Source organism: Trachurus trachurus (assembly GCF_905171665.1).
Source record: "Trachurus trachurus genome assembly, chromosome: 6".
In the NCBI taxonomy this organism is placed as follows: Eukaryota; Metazoa; Chordata; class Actinopteri; order Carangiformes; family Carangidae; genus Trachurus; species Trachurus trachurus.
The window spans coordinates 22,482,878-22,501,726 of NC_139897.1; the positions used below are offsets into that span (position 1 = coordinate 22,482,878).

The 18,849-nt window shown below is 43.7% G+C and overlaps 1 protein-coding gene across 1 annotated transcript in view; it reads right to left on the minus strand.

The window, feature by feature from the left end:
• Positions 1-265: 265 nt before the first annotated feature.
• jph3b (junctophilin 3b) overlaps positions 266-18,849 on the minus strand; it is a gene marked incomplete at both ends in the record, with an annotated part of 44,730 nt that continues 26,146 nt past the window's right edge. The window contains 3 exons of the mRNA XM_083974250.1: positions 266-346; positions 13,907-14,901; positions 17,906-18,030. Of these exons, the coding sequence (XP_083830376.1) occupies positions 266-346; positions 13,907-14,901; positions 17,906-18,030 (1,201 nt within the window). The remainder of the gene's footprint in view (positions 347-13,906; positions 14,902-17,905; positions 18,031-18,849) is intronic.

Genomic DNA, 18,849 nt, shown 5'->3' on the forward strand with positions numbered 1-18,849 from the left:
TCCACGTCTTTGGGCTTCTACGCAACGTCGCACATCTGTTTCACTACAACAACTGCACCAAGCTGGTCCAAAGTTAGCCCGGGTTGGTTTAGCCCCCGTTTAGCCCTCCTTTGGTCCGGGTCAGTTCAGTCCTCGCACCGGAAAAACACGAAGTAGTGGGGGGGGGCGGGGGGGGCGGGTTTGTCATAATACTCATACAGTATGAATTTATAGTTGTTGTTGTTGTTGTAGCATAGATAGGCCGACTCTGAAAGCAGTGCTGTCTTTAAATAAAAAAGTGGATAAATAAAATAGCCACTCCTATGTTGAGCAGAATCACCATGACAACCAGGATAGAGCTGTAGGCCTGCGTGGGAGAGAGAGAGAGAGAGAGAAAAGGGGAGCGTGTCAATAATAAGGACACACACACACACACACACACAGAAAGCTGTTTTCAGGCGTTCATTATATCTAACCTGCACAACACATACTCACCCATTTACCATTCAAAACAACAACCAATACATTTACAATACAATACAACATGATATAAGAGGATTATTCAATTAGATAATAATATAATATGGAACATAAACTTCTAAACCAGCGTGTAGGTGGTAGTTTTAATGCACTTTCACTATTTCGAACAGAAAGGTCAACAACCCCGACTCCTTTATAACCATATTTCTATGAAAGTGTTCACTGGACTGCGTAACAGCATGTGCATCAATCACTGCTCTGCTGTCTGGTGAATTCTGGGAACTGTCACTTGAGCTGGAGGAGGAGGAGGCTCTTATACTAGTTCAGAAAATCCCACAGCCCTGGGGTTTATAAAAACCCCTTTTCAGAAAGAAAAATATGAGCGAATTCAAAGGCACAGGTGTCAAGTTAAATACAATTCTGTGACAATTTAGAGATGCAAGTTTTTTTCCACATGACAGCCTGTATTGAGTTGCCACAGTGTGGTTTATGTTCTCTTCGGAGGAAGCCCATCTATTTGATGACGTGAACAAAGTCTGTCCACATTAAAGCTATAAACCATGTGTGGTCATTGTTTCTGAGAAACTTGAGAACAAACGATAGAGTCAGCTCAGAGGTGAAAATAATCGTCACTTGTCGTGAATGATAGTGACGCGTATGAATATTTAAAGTGAAGAGGAAATTTTAACAGCAGCCTTCATGATTAACGCTCAGAACAGCAGCGGCCAATCAGAGAACAGGATTCACCTCACAGTTCATCCTTCAAAATCTAATTAATCCAATATCTAATTTTAATTTGTGTCAAATCCTCCATATCTCCAAAAGCAATTACCATGTCAAAGTAACTACAATCTAATATGCTTACAGTATAATATATTCAGGAAATACATATGGATGAAATAACTGGAAATGAAAGATAAAGCAAACTGCAGCTGGAATAAATTCTTATAAAGAGAATCTAGTGCCACGTTGACACTGAAAAATAAATGCCAGCTTTATATCTCTGATGCTAATCACCTTATTCTGGTTTCTACTTATTTAGCTTCTGTTGACATTGTTTATCACCAACTGTCTCAGATCTACTCGTAACCAACTCAGGAGACACCCAGAGTTGTTTTACCTTCAAAATAACTTCTAGGTTGTATGTTTCTTAATTTGTTTTATCTGCTTTCTGCTTGAGTCCATTTTTTTTTTTTACTTTTACAAGTTTGATAAACACAAGTCCCGCACAGAATTATTGTTTTGAGCTATACTCAGTATTTCAGGAAGTTCATGATATTAAACAAAGTTATGAACAAAGTTATGAAGTGATGAAGAATGAAACTTATTAAAGGGATAGTTCAACATTTTGGCAAATTCCCAATAGTTTTAGGAGTAGGTTCGTTACCTTTAATTGTCGGTGCAAGCTGTTTTTAGAACGGCAGAGCAGAGCTGCAAGCTGTTCAGAGCTACACTACGGAGGCTAATGGGATTCCTTGGTTTCCCTCATCAAACTCACCAAATACACAATCCAACAACTCCAAAACGCTCTGGTGGACAAATTGTGACCTGCACATTCACCACGCTATGAGATAATAACTGAACGTTACCAGACAGAGTTGTTTTAGAGGTAAATTCAAAACCGCTGATGCGCGTTACCGTCGGGGGCAGTTTTTCGGCAAGCAGTCTCTGAATTTACCTCGAAAACAACTCTGTCTCGTAACGTTCAGTTATTATCTCATAGCGTGGTGAATGTGCAGGTCACAACTTGTCCACCAGAGCGTTTTGGAGATGTTGGATTGTGTATTTGATGAGTTTGATGAGGGAAACCAAGAAATCCCATTAGCCTCTGTAGCGTAGCTCTGAGCAGCTCGCAGCTCTGCTCCGCCGTTCTAAAAATAGCTTGCACCGACAATTAAAGGTAACAAACCTACTGCTATGACAATAGGGATTATGGCAATGGGCCAATTTGCCAAAATGTTGAACTATCCCTGTTAGACAAATAACTAAATCCAGTGTTGATTCCACCGGTACGCCCACTTTCTCCGACAGAGTGAGGTCAGAGGTCGAGCCTGGCTGTGGCCCAGCAGCCTGTAGCTGTTGGGGGGGTCGGTGTCTTGCTCAGTGACACTTCAGCAGATGCTTGCTGACAACCTGAGTCACGTGGGTGAAGGCCAGTCATTCTGACCACCTGTCTACCTCTGGGTAAATATGTAAAAGTGAATATAGTATATTCACTGACATTAAAGCAGATATCAGCTTCACGGCCATTTCGGCTAATGCTGCGTTCAAGGCAGGCTTTTGAAACCGTAAGTTACAGCTTCAAGTCACAACTACGACTTGGTAGCGTTCCAGGTAACCCGTAGCTCGTGTTTTTACCATCCTGTTGTCTGTGAAAGTTCCCTATAACGGCCACTCGTAACTTCCGACCCGTGAACTCGTACCAGATCGAACTGGTATGACTTCACAGGAAGGAAAAACACAAAGTACGAGTTTCTTTGAACGCACCATGAGTTAGCAGCCCCCGCCCTTGTCAGGCATCAATTGGTCCTCGTGCTACGTCACCACATTCACGCGCATCCCTTGGCTGCACACACAGCCCTTCATGCCGTTCTCTCTCCTCATTGGATAACACTTGTATCCCACAAGGAAAATTTTCTCCTCGGGTTACAGCAGAGCAGAGTGACGGAGAGACTCGTGTTTAGGCTGAAATACTTCATGTAAGTGATTGCTGACGGAAAATAGGACTATTTAGGACTTATATTAACAAAAACATTCCACTGATATCTGCTTTAATATCATTGATGCAGCAGCTTTTTTGTTGTTGTTGTTGTTGTTGCATTGGTATTAACATGGAGCAGCCTATATTCTGGTTTTACTAAAGGATTAATCAAACAGGGAGGTGCAGAAGACCTATGTTTTTAATTAAGTCTACTACGGCTAAAATGATTTTAACAATAGCTGCAGCGGGAGAGAGAAAATGGGACTCGGAGTAACACTACACACTGATATTAAGCTGCATCAGTAACATTGTTGTAAATGAATCAGTCCAGAGTGGCTGCTAACAAGGTTTCTGCTGATCAAACCGGCGATAGGCTTATCCCAGATCTGTGTCAAAGTGATTACAGGACCACAGGTGATGAATCCTCTCATCATCCGTCTTTTCTGCCTCTATTTTATAAGAAAGTTATTTTTAATATGAAGCCACACACTTCAGTAGTATCCTTGACATTTAGACATTCGTATAATTTTTCACACAGGAGCTTCTATCTTTGAGTGGTTGGTTCATTACTGAGCAGTTATGATAATTATTTGGTATTTGTGTGTTTATTATCCTTCCCTCCCGGTGTTAGAAGACACATTTGCTGTTGTTGCTTTTCAGTGTTTTAATATAAACATTTAAGGGGCTATACAGTAGTTTCAGAGTATATTTTGGGGGCTTTTTGCCTTTAAAGGGGACCTATTATGCTTTTCCAGCTTTTCAGACTTTTACATATGTTTAAAATGTTGGATAATGGTTCTAGAGGCCGTGGAAGTGTCATATCCTGAGGTTAATGCATTTGGAGGTAAACCCTGCTAGATAATTGGGATTTCTCTGCACACCTGTTACACTCGGTTGCGCTGAGTTTTTTTTGACATGAGCTCGCGTCTACGTCGATGCGTGCCGGACTCCCCTACATGGTCATGCCGAGGTCTCTGCTCCAGCCGGCCCCGCCTCCTCCCATGCTGCTCTGTTGTGCCTGGTGTCACAGCGGAGAGCGGAGCGGACTACTTCCTGCTTCTTCCCTGCATGTTGTAGCGCTGTCGCGCCACTTTACTGAGTTTTATTTAGGAGTTTACGCCAACGTTTCATGTAAGTGAAGCTGTACCTGTGTGAGGAGCGATGTACCGCCGGGGCGACGTTGTTCGTCGGACCGACGTAACGCTGGACCACCGGAGCAGCGGAGCTCCGCAGCTGCAGCGGCTCCTCACACAGGCAGAGCCCGTCTGCAGGCCTCCTTGGCCGGGCAGGCGTCCGTGCTCATCGCGGTAGAGAAAACCCTCGCTAATAAACATACCCGCAGGTTTTTTAGACGTTTACCGCCGTGTGGTTAGTCTGTTTAGCAGAATGTTGGTCTCATTGATGAAATCTTGTGGCAGTTGAATTATTTTGAATGAAAAGTGAAGCTGTGAGAAGGAGGAGGAGAGGAGGAGCAGTGCTGCGGAGCTCTGTAGTCTATTGTGCACAAATCACCACATTTACATCAATAAATAACTGTTTTACAATGAACTGACCAGTCTGCATATATTTTTAATTTATTTTATATATTTATTTTTGCATTTTTATATTACATGTTACATGGTTACAGTAGCCTACATGGCAAAGACTACTCTATACCATCTTTGGTTAGGGTGAAACTAGGTCATGGGCACATTTCATGTCGACTGGAGATCTGGCAATTTGCCTACTGCAGATTTAGCTTTTGTTTGCATACTACATTTTGGCCAAATCAGTATAGGTACTAGTAGTAGACATCGCCATGGTAACGCAATGCTGAGGGAGTGGTTCATTTGCATTTAAAGGGAGGGGCCACTGAAACAGACCGTTTTGCACAGCCCTGTTTTTGAGAATGCTGTGATGTTTGATCTTTGGGGTATTTTGACCGAAGCACATCACAGACATGTCTTTTAGACACCCAGGAACTATTTTAGTTTGTGCAAAAAGGAGCATAATAGGTCCCCTTTAATTGATGGGAAAGTACTGTAGAGAGAGACAGGAAATGGGGAGGCAAAGAGAGGGGGAATGAGGAGCAAATGCAGTGAGGACTGTAGCCTCTGCATCTCCTATTTAGCTATACGGTGGCCCTTTAAGTTTCACGAAAAAAAGAAATAAAAATATGGATGGTTCGTATTCTCGTGTCACTTAAAGCCACTACAAAGAACTTTTAACTGGATATGCAAAAAGCCTCTTGTTTCTACTGATGTCTCTGTATAACCTACAACAGCAAATGACGCCATCGGTGGGATGATAAGCTATTTCTAAATAGTGTAACTCTTAACCTTCGGGAGGCAGTGGTCCGCCGGACGAAACGATTTACGGCATTCAGACTGGAGAAGACGGCACACCTGAGCATTGGGTTGTTGCTACGCCAGCCAGTAAAAACCTGAGCTCAGTTTCATCGCTTTATTTTCCTCACGGCTGCTAACTGTAGGATCGGCAAAGAGAGAAACACTACTGCTTTTGTCAGCAGGGGTCGCCACTATCAACACGAAATGAAAAGTTCTTTGCTTTGAATCTTTTTAGGGGAAACACGTTGAGGCGTCGCAGTTTATGTTGGTGCATTTTCAGCACACTGCCTTTAGTAAAAACCTGTATTTATTCATCTAAGCCTGTTCCACAGTGATGCATTTTTATATTAGTATAAGTATAGTATAGTATAGTATAGTATAGTAGTATAGTGCTTTGAAAACCCAAATGCAACAATCATTCCTTCTTCACTCCTCCAGTGTGACTTGACAGGCTTGCCAGTTGCCACTAAAAATGCTGAACTCACTACTACTGTACTTAACTGTTGTTTACTTTTCCACAACAGTGCTGGTTTATTCTTTAATCCTCCTGGTGTGTAAATCCTGCAAATGCACAGACAGAGCACAGGGCAGCAGCCCTGAGGGATAGCAAAGGTCAGGTTAAGTATGATCGCAGAGCACAGATGTCTGAGCCCTCCTCGCCTTTGGTTTCCTTTTCCCTTTGCCTGAAACTACGATGAACCACTTTGCTGCCATTAATTAAATCTCTGCACCAGCTCCCTTGACCCCCACCAAACACCTTTTTATAACAGAATGCACATTATCACGAGGATGAAGTGCTGGCACAGAACAAATAATTTCTCAGCCCACTGACATCTTCCCCTGGGCACAGAGCGCTGACACTGTGAAGCATCCATTAAAGACAAGCGTCTGAGATTCTCCTTCCTAACATTTACAGTATATACGGCTGAAATCATCATAAGGGCCAGTTTTAACAGCACTATACTTTAATCATTGTGTTTTATATTAACACTTAATCAATTGACCGAGTGGTGTGAAAATGATCCATCACTGAATTTTACTTCCCAACGTCCATTTAGCTAATTTTTTTTGCTAAATTTTATTTAATGCGCTGCATTTTGTTTCTTTTTTCACTTTTACCACTTCCAGCAGCAGATGTTTTTTGGCAGGCAACCTCTTATAAGCCAGATGTGCTCCACCTGCCTAGCAACACAGGGCAAAGCCAGATGTTTGAGACCAAAGCAGAGCTTAAAAAGAGAGTGAATAATACTGGACTTAGATTCATCAGGTGGTCCAGACCAAATGATGCTAGCCCTTAAAGGGATAGTTCAACATTTTGGCAAATTGGCTCATTGCCATAATCCCTATAGTTTTAGGAGGTTTGTTACCTTTAATTGTCAGGGCAAGCTATTTTTAGAATGGCGGAGCAGAGCCGCGAGCTGCTCAGAGCTACACTACGGAGGCTAATGGGATTTCTAGGTTTCCCTCACCAAACTCATCAAATACACAATCCAACAACTCCAAAACGCTCTGGTGGACAAGTTGTGACCTGCACATTCACCATGCTATGAGATAATAACAGAACGTTACCAGACAGAGTTGTTTTAGAGGGAAATTCAGAGACTGCTTGCCGAAAAACTGCCCCCGACGCAACCGCGCATCAGCGGTTTTGCATGAATTTACCTCTAAAACAACTCTGTCTCGTAACTTTCTGTTATTATCTCATAGCGTGGTGATTATGCAGCTCACAACTTGTCTCCCAGAGCGCTTTGGAGTTGTTGGATTGTGTATTTGATGAGTTTGGTGAGGGAAACCTAGAAATCCCATTAGCCTCCGTGGCGTAGCTCTGAGCAGCTCGCGGCTCTGCTCCACCGTTCTAAAAATAGCTTGCACCGACAATTAAAGGTAACGGACCTACTCCTAAAACTATAGGGATTATGGCAATGGGCCAATTTGCCAAAATGTTGAACTACCCCTTTAACTACAGTATCTGCCTCACACACACCTAAACGCTCTGGATGAAAACTAGTTCTTACTGGTAAACTACATGTGTATGAATTAAATTAATGTTTATGTCACAAACCTATTTAATTAATTACAGACATACAGATACAGCAAAGTCCTAATAGTCCCATCATGAAAATAACCTCCTACTTCCTGATCCTAATCTGAATTTTGAAGCTCACATATAAAGTGTCACCAACATGGCCTCTCGTTTTTTTTTTTTTTTTTGTATCATCTTAGGAAATTCTGCAAAGGTACAGCCATATCTCTCCCACGCAGATACCGAGAGGCCGATGCGTGCTTTTATCACTATCGGGTTTCACTGCTGTGCTGTAATGCCTTCCCTTTTTTGTGTGTGGCCGACCCATGAAAGCTTTAGATAAACTGCAGAGAGGCCAAAATGCAGCAGCATGTGAGCTGACTAGTATGAGAGGCCACACACACACACACACACACACACACACACACACACACACACACACACACACACACACACACACAAACACACACACACACACACACACACACACACACACACACACACACACACACACACACACACACACCTGTTTTAAAGTCCCTCTGGTAACATATTCCTCTTTGTACATTTTTAGATGCTGGTGTTAAAAGGGGAGTTTTTTTCCCTTCATACTGTTACCAGGGGTGCTAATGGTGTGGTGTTGGGTCTCTGTAATCAATATTACAAAGAGCAGCAGCTCTATATGAAAAGATTTGTGTGTGTGTGTGTGTGTGTGTGTGTTCATGATCTGCCACAGATAGACGAGTGTATAATCCTCTGGAGCCGTTCGCATCACAATCAGTCGACGCTCTTGCTCTTGAAATCAGTAATCTGTGTATCAACCGCTCAGATTTAACTGTAATATTTCATTTCTTTACTTCGTCAGCGCGTTAAGTTTTGTTATTGTCGACCATGATGGTGTCGGTCGGTCGCCTCGGGGACGCATCTTCCAGTAAATATGAGCCTCTGGGATGCACAGAGGTTCGTTTGTGTGTTCCATGATGACGACTGGATGATGTGTTTGAGTGGACACGGAGGTACAGCAGCTATTTTGGAAAAGAGGTTTCATGCTACACTGGGTACAGTAAAAGAGAAAAGCAGCAGCATCTTGTGTATTGTTGTTTCTGCATAATGAGCAATCTTACACAAAATGACGCACAAGGAATATAGTTCAATTGATGGATAGATTTAGAGAAGAACCAGTGTGTGTGTGTGTGTGTGTGTCTGTGCACATGTGTCAGAGCAGCCCCAGCGTTCCCACGGTGTTCGCGGTGCGCTCCGAGTGTGTGTATATATATCAGAGTGTGATAGTATCTGTGTATGTGCTGTGAACCTGTCTTACACAAATCTCACTTTCTTCTCTGCGGCTGCAAACACACACACATACACACACACACACACAACAAGCACCCCACCTCCATTCAACCCCCGCTACCCCCCTCCCTCCCTCCCTACCTCCACCCCTTCACTGACACACGCCCACCGATTGGCCGCTATTGAAGCAAGGCATAAGCTGTTCCCTAGCAACAGAGCGCTGGTTAACCAATAGGGGGCCTTCTGTGAGGAAGGGGCTAGTTTGCCAATCTGCTGTTACTAAGGTGCAGAGAGGACCGCCGAGGTTCTCTCTCCGCCTGCATGCATGTGTGTGTGTGTGTGTGTGTGTGTGTGTGTGTGTGTGTGTGTGTGTGTGTGTGTGTGTGTGTGTGTGTGTGTGTGTGTGTGTGTGTGTGTGTGTGTGTGTGTGTGTGTGTGTGTGTGTGTGTGTGTGTGTGTGTGTGCATGCATGTGTGTGTGTTTAAGGCTGGTACTAAATACCTTAACTCACTGCTTGGGACATATCAGTGTGTTTAAGTTTGAGTTGTGTGAGGGAGAACGGAGCTACATTTAATGGTTTACACATAAATATTGCATGTGTATGTGTGTGTGTGTGTGTGTGTGTGTGTGTGTGTGGGATATTATTCATAATATGCTCAGTGTATGTCTGTAGCGTACGATGTGTGGTTTGCGCTCGCTGCTGATTTTCCTGTTGGTTTCATTAGCTAATGCCGCTGCCGTATTATCATCCAGGATTAGTGTGTTTGGGGCCATCCACCAGGCTGAGTCAAGACGTAGCCAAAAAATTATATTATAACAGCGTAATCCCCTCTGCTAGCTCATACTGCAGAAAAAAAAAAAAAAATCTTTCTTTATTTCACAAGGTTAAACCTTGTGCCTCTCCCCCAGGATTATCTTAATATGTGGGATAACATTGTGTTATGTCATTGGGGATGGGATGTATCCTCATGACAGTGGGCAACAAATCCTTTTAGTCAAATCAATGTGTGGCAGTGACATGACAGATATGACAAATGCACCGTACAGCTGCCGACCGTCCAGTGAGAAATTAAGGCCAAACAAAGCCACGCAGAGGTTGAAACTATGAAAACCTGAAGCTGCTAGCATCAATGTTTTCATATTTTCAATGACTGGTAAAATGACTACATGTAAAAGGAAATGGGTTTCTTTTAGTGGGAGAATTATCAGCGTTTTTTTTTTAACTTTGTAGATGTATTGTTTTGGTTAGATTTCAGCATCAGAAGGCAGATTAAATTAGATACTAGATCGTGAAGAATTTAATCGATATTTCCCTTCAATGAAAAACAGCAAAATGCAAAGTTATGCTTCATCATGGTTGCGAGAAACGTCAACAAATGGATGTTAACGTTTCAACAACACGTCTCTGCAGGGTGTAAATTGTAATTGCATGCCGAACCCTCTGCAATGTCAACTTTATAAGATAAGGTTTTCCCAGTTTAATGTGAAGGACGTTGACACGGAGCCCCATGTAATGAGCTCGACTCCACCCGACACATTAAGAGTGAAGTGGAATGCGAGCCAGGCGGCGTTATTGCTCAGCATCGGCAGCACAGTCTTTACTAACGCTGCTGCAGCTGAACGGCCGAGTGGCAAAATCCCTGCAGCCAGGTTCTAACATAACATCTGGCGGAAAGCCTTCCCGGAAAAAGTGGAGCCTGTTGCAGCAGCAGCAGCAGCAGCAGCAGCAGATTATTGCTTACGGTTTTGGAATAACATGGTCATCAGTCATAAATGGGTCAATCACAAATGGTGCAATGTTCACAGTGCCGACATGCTTTGGGCCATATTGTGCAGCATGATCAGCTTTACTCTTCACTGGCTAAATAATTTAGAGTGGAAGCTGTAAACACTGAAATATTATCACTTTTGATGCTGACATGTAGGAAACGTTTACATCCAGCATATACAGAACAATGTTATTGCTCATTTTTAGAGTTGTGTTTTATGTGCACCTGATGAATCTAGGTCCAACATTAACTAACTTCACCGGAGGGAGATATCTGAATTTTGAATTTGGCTCTGTAAATTAGTTAGTTAGTTAGTTAGTTGGTTAGTTTCAGTTTATTTCGGACATGTTGAAATAAATAAGAAATAATACAGTAATGGACAGACTAGACATAACAAATAAATACTTTACAAAGACAACACATGAAAAAAAAATAATAATAATTGAAAATGAAAATAATTAGATTTTTCATATCCGAAAAGGAGTGGGAAGAAGTGAAACTTATCTACTCCTACCCCCTATTCATAAATTAACTATCAAGCTTCCTTGTCATTATAATCTATACAACAAGTTAATTTAGCTGGATTTTTTCTAATATCACTAATCTTTATCTCTCTAATATATAGGCATGTACATATATAAAGAAAGACATATACAAACACACACACATACACAGACAAACTGAAGACAACACCAACAGAGCAACAAATAAAACTAAGTGAGTAAATACCCAAATAATTAAATAAATAATAATACATTTATACCTATAGTGTAATGCCTGCACATGAAAAAAATGTTTTAAAAGATGATGATGACTGATGTTTTAGTGTTGTATGAAGTGAGGTGTGATATTATGGTTGCACAATAACAACCCCCCCACCCTTTCTTATCTCTTCTGTTTATGTATAATGTTTGTAGATTATTGTGATTATAAACATGTTTCCTATGATAGCAGTGCTATAGTTCCCCAGCATTTAATTTATCGTTAACAGTGTAATTAGAGTTAATTAGCCTTTAATTTAACCGTGTGTAGCCTTTGAAGCTGACAGATTGTGTGTAAGGTATATTTTGTTTGTATACTATGATTGTAATTCATCTCTGTGTTATTATTGCACTGTGCTAATCTATGATTTATTTATGTGTTTATTTATTAAATATATTGTGGTAGCTGTGATAAAACTTAAGAACTGAACCAACGTGAGTGTGGAGGAACTTCTGATCCTGAGGAAATTGCCTGCTGACCCTCTCCACAGGGAGGTCAGAGGTCAGACTCAGAGCTGCAGACGTAGTTTCCTGAGTGTGTCTGCACCGCCGACACCTCGGCAGAGTGGGAGCTGTTTGTTTGGCTCTCGGCTCGTGCCGTGCCACATAGTGCTGCTAACCCATAACAGTGCACCCAAAAAACTATTTAATCCTCTAATCCTCTAGGCTGTGGGTTTTTTTTTTTTTTTTTTTAAGCTGGGAATATTCACAGGGTTGCGGGTTTTTGTGTAGTTGTATTTTGTGTCAACAGGCTCATAATTGTGGCAGCGTTATACAGCACATTAACACAGATTAAAAGCTGCAAAAGTCAACTCTGCTCCAGTTGAATGTTTGTAGGAAACTGTTTATTTACACTGGTCGGGGACACTCAGTCCCAGCCTGTGGCCTTAACCCTCCTGTTTTCCTCCTGGGTCTAGGAAGGAAGGAAGGAAGGACGGACAAAGGGAAAGATGGGAGGAAAGAAAGCTGGAGGGAGGGAACAAACCAGGTCAATTTGATCAAAAGAGGAAGGAAGGAAGAAAGGAAGGAAGGAAGGAAGGAAGGAAGGAAGGAAGGAAGGAAGGAAGGAAGGAAGGAAGGAAGGAAGGAAGGAAGGATTGTGGAAGGAAGGAAGGAAGGATTGTGGAAGGAAGGAAGGAAGGAATTAAGGGGAAAAGGATTGCGGAAAGAAGGAAGGGAAAAAGGAAGGAAGGAAGGAAAGATAGATGGTAGGGAACAGACTGGGTCAATTGGGTGAAAAAGGAAAGAAGAAGTAAGGACGAAGGAAAGGAAGGGAGGGAAAGAAGGACGGGAAAAGGGATTGTGGAAGGAAGGAATGGGATTGTGGAAATAAGGAAGGGAAAAAGGAAGGAAAGATGGAGGGAGGGAACAAATCAGGTCAATTTGATCAAAAGCGGAAGGAAAGAAGGAATGGAAAAAGGATTGTGGAAGGAAGGAAGGAAGGAAGGAAGGAAGGAAGGAAGGAAGGAAGGAAGGAAGGAAGGAAGGAAGGAAGGAAGGAAGGGATTGTGGAAGGAAGGAAGGAAGGAAGGAAGGAAGGAAGGAAGGAAGGAAGGAAGGAAGGAAGGAAGGAAGGAAGGAAGGAAGGAAGGAAGGAAGGAATTAAGGGGAAAAGGATTGCGGAAAGAAGGAAGGGAAAAAGGAAGGAAGGAAGGAAGGAAAGATAGATGGTAGGGAACAGACTGGGTCAATTGGGTGAAAAAGGAAAGAAGAAGTAAGGACGAAGGAAAGGAAGGGAGGGAAAGAAGGACGGGAAAAGGGATTGTGGAAGGAAGGAATGGGATTGTGGAAATAAGGAAGGGAAAAAGGAAGGAAAGATGGAGGGAGGGAACAAATCAGGTCAATTTGATCAAAAGCGGAAGGAAAGAAGGAATGGAAAAAGGATTGTGGAAGGAAGGAAGGAAGGAAGGAAGGAAGGAAGGGATTGTGGAAGGAAGGAAGGAAGGGATTGTGGAAGGAAGGAAGGAAGGAAGGAAGGAAGGAAGGAAGGAAGGAAGGAAGGAAGGAAGGAAGGAAGGAAGGAAGGAAGGAAGGAAGGAAGGAAGGAAGGAAGGGGAAAAGGATTGCGGAAAGAAGGAAGGGAAAAAGGAAGGAAGGAAGGAAGGAAAGATAGATGGTAGGGAACAGACTGGGTCAATTGGGTGAAAAAGGAAAGAAGAAGTAAGGACGAAGGAAAGGAAGGGAGGGAAAGAAGGACGGGAAAAGGGATTGTGGAAGGAAGGAATGGGATTGTGGAAATAAGGAAGGGAAAAAGGAAGGAAAGATGGAGGGAGGGAACAAATCAGGTCAATTTGATCAAAAGAGGAAGGAAAGAAGGAAGGGAAAAAGGATTGTGGAAGGAAGGAAGGAAGGAAGGAAGGAAGGAAGGAAGTAAGGAAGGAAGGAAGGAAGGAAGGAAGGAAGGGATTGTGGAAGGAAGGAAGGAAGGAAGGAAGGAAGGAAGGAAGGAAGGAAGGAAGGAAGGAAGGAAGGAAGGAAGGAAGGAAGGAAGGAAGGAAGGAAGGAGGAAGGGAACAGGAGGGTGAAACTTGCCTCTCAGAGTTACGTCAGTGCGGTGTGTGTGTGCGTCTTACCGAGTTGCCTTTGCTCAGCGTGAGGCCGTGGTCCTGCTGCTCCGGCGTGATGGGTGAGGACTTGAGAGGGGGGGAGAGGGTGAGGTCCCGGCGCAGCGGCCGCGGATCCATCTTCTCCCCCGGTCTGTCCAGCTTGTGCACCGAGTCTTTACTCCCCTCCTTCCCCCCCTCTCTCCCCTCTCGGTTCTTGTGTCTCTGTCGCGGCGCGGCGTGCGAGCGCCCCTCTCCGTGGGCGTGCGAGCTGTGCCCCTGCGGCCTCTCCTCGCCCCCGTGCCCATGGGGCTTGTGGGTAGTAGCGGAGTCTCTGGGCTGTAAAGGCTTCATCTCCATCTCGTAGTTGCTAATTTTCTCCTCGTCCTGCTCCAGCAGCCGCCCCCCTCCCCCGCGGCCGTGCACGCCCCTGTGCCCCGACGACGTCCAGGAGGCCGACGACGACGACTCTGTCCACCTGTCCGCGCGGGCCTGTCTGTGATTGGACGAGCCGTGCTCCCGCGACTTGTGATTGGAGGAGCTGTGTTTGTGTCCGTTGGTCCGACTCGCCCCTCGGCCGCTGACCGCGCTCCCGCTTTTTGACAACATCCCTCTCCTTTTGTCCTCGCTCCAGCTGTTGGCCCGCGGGTACTCCCCCTTTCCTCCTCCTCCCCCGCTGCCTTCGCCTCCTCCCTCCATCAACACCTGGATCTCCGTCTTCCCTCCCCCAGCTTTCTCCCCCCTGTCCCCTCCCTCCTTATTCCGGTCTCCGTGGTCGACGGCGGTCTGCCGGTGGAAGCGGGCGCTCTTGCTGCGCTGGGTGGGCCGGGCGGGGGGAGGCGGGGTGTGGGGAGGCGAGGAGGACGGGGGGCTGAGGTCGGGGGTCGCGGCGTCGTTGGAGGGGTCGTCAGATGCGCCGCTCTTCACGTAGAGATCGGGGCTATCGGCCGTGCCGGCGCTACTCGACAACCCCTCTCCCTCCACCTCGCTGGACACCTGGCGTTTGGGACGCTGCACCTCCATGCCTGCAGGAGACAGACGGACAGAGAGGAGGTGATGCTGCAGTCATATCATATTTTAAATGGGACTTATACTCTTTACTCAATTTCACTCAGCTGTCAGACGTCCAACTAAACTGTATTCGAAATGTATTGCCCCAAACTGATCCGTGGTCCTGACTGTCGGCTGTCTAAAAGTCGCTCAAATGAGCTCTACTGAGAACAAGCTGTTTCTGTGCCTGCACCTTTAAGTAACATGGTTACTGTACACGGCAAAGATTATTACCACTTTATGACTTAAAATTGGTCGGTATTTCATCAATTTAGCTCAGGAGAAATAGACGTGGTAGGTGTTTTATCGCGCTGAGGGGCCGGCTTCACTCCCGTCGTGACATCACCACAGGAGCTGAGTCTGAACAGCCTGTTTTAGCACCGTTTTACCAGTCGGTGGGCTGCAGAGTCGATGCAGGACCCGTTTGCTTTCCTCATTCTAGGAGTTGGTAGGCTCAGGGAGGATCAGTTTATGTATGTAGAGACCAGAGAAAACCAGTTTTTCATAATATGGGACCTTTAAATGGGACATATTATGCAAAACTCACTTTTTCATTGTTTTAGTATGTGTATTTGCGTATCCGGAGTGCCTCCTCACCCCTTAAATGTAAGTTTTGACAACTACGTCAACATTATGTAAACTGCCATAGTCAGAAAATGTGTCTCTTAACTAGCCGTTTTAATTTCACCCGGTTTATTACATCACAAGCCGGGTGATTTGAATATTCCAGCCTTCGCTCCCATGGTAACTTACCATGGTTACCTCAGCTACCAGAGCGAAGATTCTAAACCGACCGTTTAGAGCAGGGCTGTGAAACTGGTGTGTAGAGAACCCAGCTGTGCTCAATCTTTTGGTTTTTCTGACCAAAGCACGTTACTAACATTAATTTTAGACATAAAGGTACCATGTCAAGAAGCAGAAATGAGTATAATATGTCTCCTTTAATATTATCCACAAGTTTCCGAACGTCATCTATGGTCAAAACCGGAAGCCGGTTTTGCATTTCCGGTGGAATTTTACGTTTAAGTTTCCATGGTTTTCAGTCGTTGTCTAATAGTTGCGGTAAATGCATGGATCTATAAACGCTGGCTTTTAACATTTTTTTTTAACATTGTTAAAAGCTGGTTTTACAGAAAAAAAATCCATGCATTTACCGCGACTACCGAAACCATGGAAACGTAAATTCCACCGGAAGAGCAAAACCGGCACATGTTTGTGACGTTCAGAAAAAGGTGGATAAGTCCATGTTAAATTAAATTTACAATTTACAATCAATGCATTTCATTCTAGTATTTTACTTCCATATCTGTCATGAATATGTCTTGACAATGATGAAAATGGATTTTATTTACACTCTAGCTTACACATAAAAGCCAAGTGAGATAGAAAATGATCAATAGTTATTAGCAAATGAAAAAAAAACAGGTTCTGTTTTGTGTTGAAACTAGAAAATGGCCCCCCCAAAAAAAAATGTAATGAGAGAGAGAGAAAAGAACAGGCACCTTCATGTCCTCTGCTATGTTTGGACGTGAACCACCTACAAATGATTTTAGTTTTATTTTAGGATCATTTGTTGAGCATTTTGTCCTCATTCGACAGGAGAAACTGTTTTGATATGCAACAAGAGCTGAACAGCTGGAACTGAGTTGTCGACAAGGCAATTATGTGGTTTGTGCCTTAATCATTAGCCTAAAATATGATGTTTGAGAGAGGGGTTACAAAAAATATATATATATATATTTTAAGGGAAAACAAAACAAAAGCAAGATTTCTGATCATATTTTCTCTGGGACCTTCTCACAACCTAAAAATAATACGATCCCTCACAGTCCATTGTTTTTATCTGGGAACAGATGCGAAGGAAACTCCAGGGTATGGGATGATGATACGCGGGATATCAACACAAAAACGTTGCAAAATGTCAGCGCTGATGCTTGTTGACATAGATGTCGTCACAATAACACGGACAAACAGACAGCTGCTGAGAGCGGAGGAGAAGGCAAAAGAACAATCACTGTCATCTCAGGTATGTGTGTGTGGGAGTGTACAGTACATGTCATGAAGTCAGTGTGTGTGTGTGTGTGTGTGTGTGTGTGTGTGTGTGTGTGTGTGTGTGTGTGTGTGTGTGTGTGTGTGTGTGTGTGTGTGTGTGTGTGTGTGTGTGTGTGTGTGTGTGTGTGTGTGTGTGTGTGTGTGTGTGTCAGGATGTTCATGTGGGTTGGCTACCTGCAGCGCTGTACAAGTGTGAGTGACAAAGACAGAAACTCAAAGCTAGAGGGTGGTTGGCACTGACCTTTATCACCAACCCACACATACACACACACAACCAGGTATATGTGTTTTGTTTGTTCACACACGTGTACACGCATGTGTTGTTTGTTGGATGTGTCTGCTTGGCTGCACTGCTACATTAAAGGGATAGTTCAATATTTTGGCAAATTGGCCATTGCCATAATCCCTATAGTCATAGCAGTAGGTTCGTTAACTGTAATTGTCGGTGCAAGCTATTTTTAGAACGACGGAGCAGAGCCGCGAGCTGCTCAGAGCTACGCAACGGAGGCTCATGGGATTTCTTGGTTTCCCTCATCAAACTCATCAAATACACAATCCAACAACTCCAAAACGCTCTGGTGGACAAGTTGTGACCTGCACATTCACCACACTATGAGATAATAACAGAATCTTACGGTAGGTAAGAGGTAAATTCATGCAAAACTGCTGATGTGCGTTCCCGTCGAGGGCAATTTTTCAGCAAGCAGTCTCTGCATCCCATGAGCCTCCGTAGCGTAGCTCTGAGCAGCTCGCGGCTCTGCTCTGCCGTTCTAAAAATAGCTTGCACCAACAATTAAATGTAACGAACCTACTCCTAAGACTATAGGGATTATGGCAATGGGCCAATTTGCCAAAATGTTGAACTATCCCTTGAAGGGATGTTGCTGCATATGGATGCACATGTTGTACTCGGTCGGTCGGTCTCACCGTTTCCCGGGTGCTGGAAGGACGGGGAGAACTGCTTGGCGGTGACCCGGGCCATACGACTCTCCTCCTGGGCTTTCTGGGCCGCTCCCACCGCTGCCTCCGCTTTACCCTGCGCATGGGCCGTCCTGACACACACAGACGACAGGGGACAAAGTTGGACAGTATACAATAAATGAAGCAAACTTTTAATCTCCGAAAGCGAGAGAGTACAAACAAAACACACAGGCTGGAGAGTCCAAAACTAATTTGTTTGAAGAACAAAGTACAAACAGATTGGAGAGAGATAAGAAACAGAATAGAAAATAATCGTCTAATAAACTGTAGGAGAAAGAAAGAAAAAAAAAGAGAAGTTGACATTCAGGACAATAACAGTGACAAACAGTTCACCTCCTTATTGTGTTTGCTACTCAAAGGGTGACAGTACTGTATACCTTCCAGTGTGAATGCATTGATTTTTGATGGTTGGAGGGAAAAAAAGTTAAAGGTCAGCTACCTGTGTATAAGCTGCAGCACATTTGTTGCTAGATTTACTAACTCTCCTTCAGCAGCTGATTTAGTGACAACAAGCAACAATTTCTGAACAAACCTTAGCTACTTTCCATACAAGAGTGACTATTATCCCTCAAGTATCCCCCTGGGTAAATGTAGCCAGAGTCACAGGCACAGCGTTATCTAGATTTTTTTTTTTTTTTTTTTACAGACAAAATCATAATTATGAAATCAGCATTTTGAGCTTAATTAGATTGGAAAGTTACTCTTTCAGGCTTGTTAAGTGGGTGACAAAAGACATGGGAAAACATGCACATAACAACTTTATTGGGTTCAAAATGTATTAAAATACTGTTTCTCTCTAACATTATGACATCAATGCATTATAAAAATTAAAAAAAAGACCCACAGTCTCTCTAACAAGTCATATATTCTATAATGTTATTGTGTTACTT